At 45.7% G+C, this 12392-nt stretch overlaps 1 protein-coding gene across 1 annotated transcript; it reads left to right on the forward strand.

Annotated features, from left to right (window-relative positions):
• Window positions 1-546: 546 nt before the first annotated feature.
• LOC131591791 (MANSC domain-containing protein 4-like) lies at window positions 547-3070 on the forward strand. Its single transcript, XM_058862854.1, has 3 exons — window positions 547-775; window positions 1329-1463; window positions 2397-3070. The coding sequence occupies exons 1-3, from the start codon at window positions 547-549 to the stop codon at window positions 3068-3070; spliced, it is 1038 nt and encodes a 345-aa protein (XP_058718837.1).
• Window positions 3071-12392: the final 9322 nt, after the last annotated feature.

Genomic DNA, 12392 nt, shown 5'->3' on the forward strand with positions numbered 1-12392 from the left:
CACCTCCACCTCTGGCTGGAGGTTCATTTGTTAGCAAAGAAGGCAAATTTCTGCAGTGTCCAGATAAAGTGTTCAGATCCTAGACAGAACTATTTCTCTGTGCTGAGTGTAACAGTGTTCCTGAACAAAGTGAGGTGGAACAATGTGCTGAGCTTGCTATTAGTCACCAAATCTCAAGGTTGCCTGCGTGGTTTGGTCTGAGGACAAGAGAGAGAGGAGACTACAGAAACAAGTTCTCTGAATGACTAAAAACAACCTGTCCCTTTTGTGTTTCAAAACCCATCTCCAAACAATTAAGTTAGAGAACAGCAATAATAATAATAATCTCTCTTACAGTCTTCTGTAACTCATTAAATGTCTGCTTTCTTCCAGCAGCTGCCTAAACAGCACTATGGGTGCTGTTTGGAGGAGACCCTGCCCTGGCTCACGCCCCTGGCAGACCTGGCAGCATCCTCAGCCGTCCAAGGATGGTCTCTGCAGTGTTGGTGCAACCTTCCATGCACCCCTGGAGCAGCGGGGGGCTCCCTGAGGCCCTGACACATGGTCATGGCTCTGCTGGTGGCAGTGGCACAAATGCTGCTGCTTCTGGGTCTGGCTGGGGAGTCCCAGTGCTTCTGCTCACCCACTGCCTTCTACAAGAATTGCTGGATCCGGCGCTTCCCAGGCCTCCTTGTGGACCTGCAGGAATCCCAGAGGAGGGGAGCCCAGCTGCTGAAGGGTTATGCAGAAATCTCCCCACAACAGTGCAGCAGAACCTGCTGCCTTCTGAGGAACGGTGAGTACTTGTTGGCAAGATCGTGGCACACATTAAACCCCCCATTTTGGGTAATGTTTATATAAACAGTCCTTCACTTGAAGAAGAAATAGAGGGGGTGGAAGCAGGATCTATAAATTTTTTTGAGGCAGGAAAGCAGAGGCACATTGTAACTGTTGTCCTGTAGAAAGGAAACTGATAATCTATATTTGGTAACTTGAAATCTCCTTTTTAAAATTGTATATAGTCAAACAAAATTTGTTACTATCTTAACTAAAACTGAGACATTAGAGGGCATGTCAAAGGGCTTTAAATTAGTTATTATTTAATGAGATAGGGAAGTAGAACTCATATGGCTGTTCTAGTCCAGATGTAAAATAAAAATCTCTTTTGACTGTATTCTCAATTAGTTTATAGATTATATAGTTATAAAGAGAGAACCACAGGATCTGGTCTCTCTTCCCACAGGATCTGGGCAAATATAATGAACTTCTGATGTTAAATAACATCATGACATGCAAAATGCAATGGTCATTGTGCTGAGAAGCTCAGCTTTGTTCTTTATGGGTTCCAGTCTCTTGCAATCTAGCAGTGTTCTACCATGGAGCCATTCATGAGAACAGGAACTGCCTGCACATGTCTTGCCCAGCTTTGGAAAGCTGCATTCTAAGGGCTGGAGTTGATGTCATTTTGTACAACATCACAACAGGTAATTAAGCATTTCGTTTATAATGGCTGAAAACAGAGCAGTTTTAGGAAGTTTTAAAATGATACCAGGTCAGCTGCTGTGCTAAATGACCTCCTGAAGTAACACACAACCCTAAAAAATTGGAGACTTAATTCCTTTTTCATTAATATACCTACTTCTGAAAATACTTCCCCCCTTTTTTCCACTCAATGAGAAAGCTTGAAGATACACCCAACTCTCAAGATTCATGCTCTGAGTACCTCATCAGTACTGTGCTTGGCCAAAATACTCTTCCACCTCTGAGAGACTTGAGAGGAGGGTGCCACTGCTCCATGCCCCCAGACCCATGCAGTAACAAGATTGAGCATTTATTTTCATTAGGCACATACACCATGAGCACACAGGTTACAGAGCCAAACACATAGATTGAACACACCAACACAGGGAGCACCAAAAGCCTCATCCTGCTTTTGTGTTAGTGAAAATATATAAATATGTGTATATATACACACACATATATACGATGCAAAGTCCCCAGCAGCCGGGCTGAGATGTTCTCAGTCTTCCCAGTCTCGACCTCAGGGTGCCCAGTCTGGACCCCAGTCTCAACAGTTGCTGGGATGCTTGAGCCCCTAGGGTGCAGCTTCCCTCCAGTTGCTGCTGCAGACTGTCACACACACATAGCTTTCCTGGATTTCCCTACCCTCAATGGCCTAGATACCACCCTTTCCTCACCTTCGGTTCCTTCCCTAAGCATCCCATAGTAAGTCGTGTGCAATCCCAAAATGCACATCCCTTGCAGCCCATAAGATATCCCATAACCCAAGGCAGTGACATGTCCAATCCAAAAGGGCATTATCTGGGCTCCCTGCCCTGCCTTTGTCTCCATGGATCCTTTTTGTGGGCATGCAGACAAGCTTTTATCAATAAACTAACATTATCCTCATTTAATAGGGATTGATCCAGATCTTCTCATTTTTGAGAAACTGAAATACCAAGAGCCAAACGCTCACTCCTCAGCGAGTACATCTGAGAGGCAGCAGAGCACAAAGACCCCTGAGTGGGGAAGATGCCAACATCACAATGTCACCACCTCAGGTTCTCCTCTGCTCCGAGCTCCACCTGCTGCCACTAGCCATGGCTTACCAGGAAACACTCACACCCCCACCTGGAGTCTGAAATCGCGGAGGACTGAAGGTACTGCCTATTCCAGGGCAGAAACTTCCCCGGTAGACATTGCTTTTGCTAGGAGAACAAGCAGCAGGTCGGTCACCAACTCAGACAAGACTGCACACTCGGCTTTGAGCCCCAAGCCTGCCAAGGTGTTATCCCATGCACCCACCCCTCCTCACCTGAACAGCAGCAAGCAACACCTCAATGAAACCAAAGGCTACAGTGGGAGGAATTCCACGTCGGGTGATGAGGCAGCTGCCTGGGAAGCTGCAGCTTTGGGGGTCTGGCTGATTCCTGTTGTCCTTTGCTCTTCTCTCCTCTGCCTGTGCTGTTGCACTGTTGCCCTCACAGCCGAGCGCTGCAGCTACAGGAGGGGTCACTATAAACCTGTAAGGACACGAACAACAATGTCCAGACAGCTCATAAAATATGCTCCTGTCAGAGGTAACCTGTGAAACACCATCCTCGCTCTGGAACAAACAGGATTTTAAAAATGCAGTCCATACACCAGCTTACTTCTCTCACGGAGAATAACAGGTGATAACAGTTCAGAATATTTGGTTATGATTTAATTCTCAGCAGATGAAGCACAACTCCCTGTCTCTTTAGGCAGGAAGCACCCACTCCCAGCTCCCACTGTTTGAAGCATTTTGGTTCATAATCTGATGCAGATTAATGCTTGACAAACACTGTAACACTTCCGCTCAGGTTCACTGCAGCTACAGCATTGGCATGTCTGTGTGACAGAGAATTATTTAGCGGGGTGAGAAATCCTGCTATAGTTATCTTTGTGCTTGTGTATTTGCTACCAAATGAATAAACATCCCATGTAATGCAGGAGTACACAAGTGACTTACAAAATGGTCTTTTTGTTTGAAATGGTCAAAATGATTATGTTTTCTCCCAAAGAAAGACTAAACCTAAACTGAGAGAAGCACCTGGTAAAGAATTAGGTCTGTACCTTCTGATGCCTTTCTTCAAGCTGAATACAGCCATTAAAATTCTGCTTGTGCTCACTTTATAGTCTTGAGTGCTGCCAAGAAGGCAATCCAAACTTCAAGATGTTGCAGCACTACATTCCAAAAATAGTTTCTCCAGAAAATTTGGGAATATACTAAAACTATTATTGCTCCATAATCGCGTGTAGTTTTTAGGATACAGAATTCACATACAGGTATCTTAATCTAATTTATATTAGAAGAATTATCTTCTCTTGACCTAAACATTACCCCATATAGCTGGATAATGTGCTTCAATTTTTTTAGCCTAGGGTTTTGCCAAGCATTGCTGAATATTTTATCTTCAATCACAGAGGTATACACAGTTCATGTTCGAATTAGTTGTTTCATATTAGGGATTTTTATTGGAATACAAATTTATTTTTTATTTTTGAAGACAGGAGAGCGCTTAAAGCCTTCTTCTCCCTATTTCACAAAGATTTGCAGTTTGAGGCAGCAATATGGTAACACAATGCCCCTCACTTGTTAATTTATAATGCTACAAAGAATGCATTATTTATTTAAGTCATGATTAAATAATGCATCAGGGATAGGGGAAGATGCTTAAATCCATAACATATATTTATGGTCTGTTGCTGAACTTGCAGCCACAAAAGCCTGTCTAGGGAACTCAGTTCTTACAGTATCAGTGTGGAAACAAACTGTGAATGTTGGCCATCACCTTTCTCCTCTGTACTATTAAGATATTACTGTTCTCAGATAAATATTACAGAATTCAGCTGAAAACTGACAGGTTCTATCATATTGTAATCCCTTCCTTACCTGAGACTTGCATTAACTTCATGTCCCCAAGTCCTTAAGTGTCCATTCTTCCAGTTCAGGCTGAGCTGTGCCCTGAGCTCCCCATAGAGCATCTGCTGACAGCAAAATCAGAAGTGCTTTCAGCTCATTTGTGCTATCAGTGACCATCCAGAGCAGCTTGCATCAAGGAAAAAAAAGAAGAAAACCCCATCTTATGGGGTGGATACAGCGGTAAGATTTTTTTAAATAGAGCAAGTCATAGGTAGTTAACCACTTGCTTTCAAAAAGGAGGGTTTTCACCTCCCTTCACTTTCAGAAAAATAACTCCTTGCCTGCAGTAAGCCACAGTCATTCCTGGTTCCTTGTCTTTTTCATCTCCAGATTAGTGACCACAGAGTGCACTTCAGAGCACCTTGATGCTCTGTTGAGTCTTACTCTCAATATGATGTTCTGGAGAAGAACCATATAATGCAACTGGAACCTCCGTTCTCATCAGAAAAAGATACAGGAGACAAAGTGAACATTTCTATCTGTTCCACGAGCAAATGCTTCTGGAACAGCAGGGAATGATTAAAGATTATGTTCTGAAGAGATTTCTTGGTTTGTTGACAGAGAGAGGGCAAAAAAACTGGCACAAAAAGGATTATATGAGACACAATAGCAGAGCTATTTTATTACAGACTAAGAGAGTCACAAGAAAATAAATACATTTTAGGTATGAGGAAAAGCAAGAAATGGGTAAAAAGATGATTTGTCCAAACAGCACATCTCTTTTTAGGTAACTGTCCCTTTATCCCTTCCTTGTGCTTGTAGAAACCTTATTCCTAAAAACATAGGGGAAAAAAAATGTTGACTCTTTGGAATGTTTATATGTGGGATGAAAGGAAAGTTCCCAAAGGTGTGCACAGAGGGATGCATGCCTCAGTAATTTAAATTTTAATGTACATGACAAATTAGTAAGTAACCAGTGCTAAAGATGAATTTATTGTGCTGCAGAGCTGCTTTAACCTGTAATTTTCTTAATCTCTAACTTGTCGGTTTTTAAACTTCAGCACAGGATTCCAGAGAGATGGAAGATGCAAAAGTATTGTATAGTAAAATAGACATGTGTAGTTTACTTCTTAAAAATATGTGCTGTATTTTACATCCTTGAGGTTGGGAAGACTCCTACAGAGGTAAAGATCCCAGTGTTCCAGGTATTCTGCAGTCACACTATCAAATACTAACAGTTTAGAGGGAGAAGCAGAAAAGCAGAGAGGAACATCCAAGAGCTCAAAATAGCATCCAAGCTGCCTTTTGTCCTGCCCACTGCATTACACAAGTTCTGTACTGCAACATAGAAACCATCAGTAAAAATCACAAGTGTAAGCTTGAGTTTTATCCCAACATTGTCCAGTAGGTATCATCTGTTTTTGGGAGAGACGCTTTGTGCTCAAGAGACAGTCACCTTAAATCCTGCCTGTATTACCTGAAGCATTTATAGTATGTACGTAAGTGTCCTAGTTTAGGGCAAATTAGGGAGGAAAACTCTAAATGGGGATTTCCCCAGGGAAATGCCCCTCTTTACTTTTTGGTCCGGGAAAAGAGAGAAAAAAAAAAAATTCTTTGGAGAGAAGTGGAAAAAGCTGTTTATTTAACAGAAATTGAGTAATATTAAATAATAGTAATAAAACCTCTTGCTGTTCGATGGGGTGGCAAATCTAGGAAGAAAAGTCCTTTTCATGTGGTGTAGCTCGGCTCGCTCAGGTTCTTATCAGTCCCTCCGGCGCTGGAAAGTGCCGAGGCCCAGGCCCCGGTGGGCCACAGGCTTGTGAGCTCCCGGGGTTTGGCTGGGTGTTCAGTCCAGAGCAGGCTTGCACAGATCCAGAAAAAAAGGAAAAAACAAAAGTCCGGGGAACTCTGCCTCAGCTAGCTAAAACTAACTAAAAACCAGGGAGAAGCTCTGTCCCGCTGTCTGTCCGTGCTGCAGACAACACAGTCCAGGAGCGAGATGTGTGGGAGTGATGTTTTCTTTAACACAAACTGCGGCTTCTTCTACCCCCCTCTCTTGCTCTCAGAGCCAGTCTTAAAGGTGCAGAACTTAATATATAACATAAACTAGATGATTGGGGATACCAGTATTATAAAGTCACCCCAGGACATTCCACCCCTTATCCCCATATCGTCAACTTATTATCAAAATTAATATATATATATTTTAACTCTACAACACATACATTATATACAGACAAGGGAATTAATTCATGATCTTCGCTCAACCATCAGATCTCCTTGAGGTACACATTGTGTTGTTCCATCTTTCCGCATTATCCACCATGTGCAACCCGGTCCCTGAGCAAAAACAACTTCACGAATGGGTTTGTCTGCACTCGAAGTAGAATTGATCCAAACTGTCTTTCTTAACAAACCTCTGAGGTGTACTGCTGGGACTTTGTCTCCGTCTACTATATGTAGGGTCTCAGATTGGGCTGGTCCTGCTCGGTTGGTGGAACCTCGGGTGTTAACTATCTAGGTGGCCTTTGCTAGATGCTGCTCCCAATTTTTGAAAGATCCCCCACCCAATGCTTTCAAGGTAGTCTTTAACAGTCCATTGTACCTCTCCACTTTCCCTGCAGCAGGTGCATGGTAGGGGATATGGTACACCCACTCAATGCCATGTTCCCTAGCCCAGGTGTTTATAAGGTTATTCTTGAAATGAGTCCCATTGTCTGACTCAATCCTCTCAGGGGTGCCGTGCCTCCAAAGGACCTGCTTTTCAAGTCCCAGGATGGTGTTTCGGGCTGTAGCATGAGGCACAGGGTAGGTTTCCAACTATCTTGTGGTGGCTTCTACCATCGTGAGCATGTAGCGCTTGCCTTGGCGGGTTTGGGGCAGTGTGATGTAGTCAATCTGCCAGGCCTCCCCATACTTGTATCTGGACCACCGCCTACCATACCAGAGGGGCTTCAACCGCTTGGCCTGCTTGATCGTGGCACACGTCTCACAGTCATGGATAACTTGGGAAATACTGTCCATGGTTAGATCCACCCCTCGGTCTCGTGCCCACTTATAGGTGGCATCTCTACCCTGATGGCCTGAGGCATCATGGGCCCATCGAGCTAGGAACAACTCTCCCTTGTGTTGCCAATCTAAGTCTATCTTTGACACCTCTATCTTTGCAGCCTGATCTACCTGCTCATTGTTTCGGTGCTCTTCATTAGCTCTACTCTTGGGAACATGGGCATCTACATGACGGACCCTCACAGACAGTTTCTCTACTCTGGTGGCGATGTCTTTCCACTCATCAGCAGCCCAGATTGGCTTTCCTCTGCGTTGCCAGTTGGCCCTTTTCCACTTTTCCAGCCATCCCCACAGAGCATTGGCTACCATCCATGAATCAGTGTAGAGATAGAGTTTTGGCCACTTTTCTCTTTCAGCAATGTTCAGGGCCAGTTGAACAGCTTTGAGTTCAGCAAGTTGGCTTGATCCACCTTTTCTTTCAGTGGCCTTTGCGACCTGTCGTGTGGGGCTCCATACGGCTGCTTTCTACTTCCGGTTCATCCCTATAATGCGACAGGAACCATCAGTGAACAGAGCGTAGCGTGTTTCTTCTGCTGGCAGTTGGTTGTACGGTGGAGCTTCTTCAGCCCGTGTCACTTGTTCCTGCTCCTCTTCATCAGTGAGACCAAAGTTTTCACCTTCCGGCCAGTTTGTAATTATCTCCAAAATCTCAGGGCGATTTGGGTTTCCAATACGGGCGCGCTGTGTGATGAGAGTGATCCACTTGCTCCATGTAGCGTCGGTGGCGTGGTGGGTAGAGGGAACTTTTCCTTTAAACATCTACCCCAGCACTGGCAGTCGGGGTGCCAGGAGGAGTTGTGCTTCTGTGCCAATCACTTCTGAGGCGGCTTGGACTCTTTCATAGGCAGCTAAGATTTCCTTCTCTGTGGGAGTGTAGTTGGCTTCGGACCCTCTGTAGCTTCGGCTCCAGAATCCTAGTGGTCGGCCTCGAGTCTCCCCAGGCACTTTCTGCCAAAGGCTCCAGGACAGACCATGGCTCCCGGCTGCAGAGTAAAGCACGTTCTTCACATCTGGTCCTGTTCTGACTGGGCCAAGGGCTACAGCATGAGCAATCTCCTGTTTGATCTGAGCAAAGGCTTGTTGTTGTTCAGGGCCCCACTGGAAAGTGTTCTTTTTGCGGGTGACCAGGTAAAGAGGGCTCACGATCTGGCTGTACTCAGGAATGTGCATCCTCTAAAAACCTATGGCACCTAGGAAAGCTTGTGTTTCCTTCTTGTTGGCTGGTGGAGACATTGCTGTAATCTTGTTGATGACATCAGTAGGAATCTGACGCCGTCCATCTTGCCACTTTACCTCCAAGAACTGAATTTTACGAGCTGGTCCCTTAACTTTGCTCTTTTTGATGGCAAAACCGGCTTTCAGGAGAACCTGGATGATTTTCTCTCTTTTCTCAAAGACCTCTTCAGCCGTCTTTCCCCAAACAATGATGTCATCAATGTACTGCAGATGTTCTGGAGCATCACCCTTTTCTAGGGCAGCCTGGATCAGTCCATGGCAGATGGTGGGGCTGTGCTTCCACCCCTGGGGCAGTCGGTTCCAGGTGTACTGCACTCCCCTCCACGTGAAGGCAAACAGGCCTGCATTCTGCTGCCAGGGGAATGGAGAAAAATGCATTGGCAATGTCAATAGTGGCGTACCACTTTGCTGCTTTGGACTCTAGCTCGTACTGGAGCTCCAGCATGTCCGGCACGGCAGCGCTCAGCGGTGGAGTCACTTCATTTAATGCACGATAGTCCACAGTCAGTCTCCATTCTCTTTCAGATTTACGCACAGGCCAGATGGGGCTGTTGAAGGGTGAGTGGATTTTGCTGACCACCCCTTGGCTCTCCAGTTCTCGGATCATCTTGTGGATGGGGATCACAGCATCTCGAGTTGTTCTATATTGTCGGCGGTGCACCGTCGAGGTGGCAATTGGCACTCGCTGTTCTTCCACCTTCAGGAGTCCTACTGCAGATGGGTTCTCTGACAGTCCAGGCAAAGTGTTCAATTGCTTGATGCCCTCTGTCTCTACAGCTGCTATCCCAAATGCCCACCTAAGTCCCTTTGGGTCCTTAAAATACCCACTTCGGAGGAAGTCTATGCCTAAAATGCATGGGGCCTCTGGGCCAGTCACAATGGGGTGCTTCTTCCACTCATTTCCAGTCAGGCTCACATCAGCTTCCACTAAAGTCAAGTCCTGTGATCCGCCTGTCACACCAGCAATAGAAACAGATTCTGCCCCTACATATCTTGATGGGATTAGGGTGCACTGTGCACCAGTGTCAACCAAGGCTTCATATCGTTGTGGTTCTGATGTGCCAGGCCAACGAATCCACACAGTCCAAAAGACACGGTTTTCCCTAGCCTCTACCTGGCTAGAGGCAGGGCCCCTCTAAGCCTGGTTATCCTTCTTTCCTTGGGTATATGTCTTGGAGGTTCCTTCAAGGGAATCAGACATGTCATCATCATACTTGTCAGTTTGACTACAGGCTACTGGAGTGGCTTTCTTTTTGGTGGAGTATCCCCCCTGAGTCTTGCTGTCTTCCAATTCACGCACCCGTTGCGCCAGAGCACCAGTAGATTTTCCATCCCATCTTTTCATGTTTTCTCCACAGTCACGTAGGAAAAACCACAGCTCAGCTCGTAGCCTTTTCTCTCTATCTGGGGAACTTCTGCGTTGAGTACCAGGGCTCTTGGTCTGTACTGCCGAGACTGGAACAAGGTCCTCCCTGAGTTTCTTGAAATTCTCTTCCATTTTGTCTTGAAAGTTTTGTATACGTGTTTCCATAGCTGCAATTTTTGTCTGCATGGGGCCATGCACGGTATCTGCATATGCTCGAAGCTTCTTCGCCATATCCATCACAGTCTCCTCCCGGTCATCTCGCTTCATTGTTGCTAAAGCAGAAGCGTATTCTTGTGGCCCAAGTCGAACAAGTTTTCGCCACATCACAGATGTACATGGCACCAAGTCTGGATTTCTAGTACCTAAGTTACCCACGAAGACAATCTCTACTATTGCCATTTCTCTCAAGCGCTGAATCCCTTGTTCTATGGTTTTCCAACGAGTTTGCTGTATATAGAGATCATCTGCACACAGATATCTTTGTGCCACACTTCTCAGGACCCGTTCTCAGAGACTATAAGGGTCAGCCCCCCTCATCACTTCTTGGTCGATAACCGGATCGTGTGACAGGGATCCCAGATGCCTCGCTTCAGTGCCATCCAGAACTGTAGCCTCACCTGCAGCATCCCACAGACGGACTAACCAACTAATTATAGATTCATCAGGTCGTCGAGTGTAATCTTTTCTCAGGCCACGAAGGTCCTTCAGGGAGAAAGGTTCACCAGCGCCTTCTGATTTTTGATCAGTTGCTGGTCTTGAGGGTCCTTCCCCCGCATCACCATCATCATCATCTACTGGCCGATCGGTTTTGGTTTTGAATTTTATACCTCTCGTGGTAGGAGCAACAGACACTGGCTTAGGCTCACTGTCTGGTGTGGCCACTGGCTTAGGCTCACTGTCTGGTTTGGCTGCAGCCTGAGTGACTGGGGTAGCTGCTGATTTATCTGCCTGCCCTACAGTATCTAGCACCGTGCGATAAGCATACGCTAGGGCCCAGCTTATTGCAATGATATTTTTCTGCTTAGAATCATCACAGCAATTCTCTTCCAGATATTTCCCTACTTCATCTGGGTTCTGAATTTGTTCAAGTGAAAATTCCCAGGCTGGGGGATCAGAGAATTCCTTCAGAGTTCGGCCAATTCTCTCCCATTCTCTACTCCACTCAGGATTTCTCACACCTGAGTCTACTTCTGGGGCAGGGGTCTCATTGGCTCTTCTGGATATCTCAGCCCTCATTCTAGAGAAGTTGCAGACCATATAGAGGAAACCTAACAGCTGAACTAACAAGAAAGTGGTATCCTTAACACTCAGGGGAAACTGGATATTCTCAAAGAGGGACATAACAGATTCAAAGGAGAAGAAGGAAAGAAAAGGCTGGAAAGCCTCATCCCCTGCTCTTCCTCTAACAAACTGGGTACAATTACTAATAAACTCCCAAAATGTGCTACTGGGACTGGGAGGCAGGGTCGGGCGAAGAAACCATAAGCCAAACATACCTGACAGAAACTTCAGTAGTTCTATAAACTTCTTATAAATCATTATCACCGAGCCCAGCACAATAACCATTCTAATCCGTGCCCCTCTACTGGGAAAGAGGGCAAAGACAGGTATTAAAACCTCAAAAACTTTTAGGGACCAGATCCACATGAAGGCTTCCACCCCGAGAGATATTATGTATCCAAGCAACATGGCTGCTGACTGCTTTATCCCAATACAGAATAAATACAACCAACAATCAGTACAGGTTTTTCCACTTTCTCTTGCCCCTGTTCGTTGGGCGCCAAAAACTATATTTGTCCTAGTTTAGGGCAAATTAGGGAGGAAAACTCCAAATGGGGATTTCCCCAGGGAAATGCCCCTCTTCACTTTCTGGTCCGGGAAAAGAGAGAAAAAAAAAAAATTCTTTGGAGAAAAGTGGAAAAAGCTGTTTATTTAACAGAAATTGAGTAATATTAAATAATAGTAATAAAACCTCTTGCTGTTCGATGGGGTGGCAAATCTAGGAAGAAAAGTCCTTTTCATGTGGTGTAGCTCGGCTCGCTCAGGTTCTTATCAGTCCCTCCGGCGCTGGAAAGTGCCGAGGCCCAGGCCCCGGTGGGCCACAGGCTTGTGAGCTCCCGGGGTTTGGCTGGGTGTTCAGTCCAGAGCAGGCTTGCACAGATCCAGAAAAAAAGGAAAAAACAAAAGTCCGGGGAACTCTGCCTCAGCTAGCTAAAACTAACTAAAAACCAGGGAGAAGCTCTGTCCCGCTGTCTGTCCGTGCTGCAGACAACACAGTCCAGGAGCGAGATGTGTGGGAGTGATGTTTTCTTTAACACAAACTGCGGCTTCTTCTACCCCCCTCTCTTGCTCTCA

The sequence above is a fragment of the Poecile atricapillus genome, chromosome W, assembly GCF_030490865.1.
Source record: "Poecile atricapillus isolate bPoeAtr1 chromosome W, bPoeAtr1.hap1, whole genome shotgun sequence".
In the NCBI taxonomy this organism is placed as follows: Eukaryota; Metazoa; Chordata; class Aves; order Passeriformes; family Paridae; genus Poecile; species Poecile atricapillus.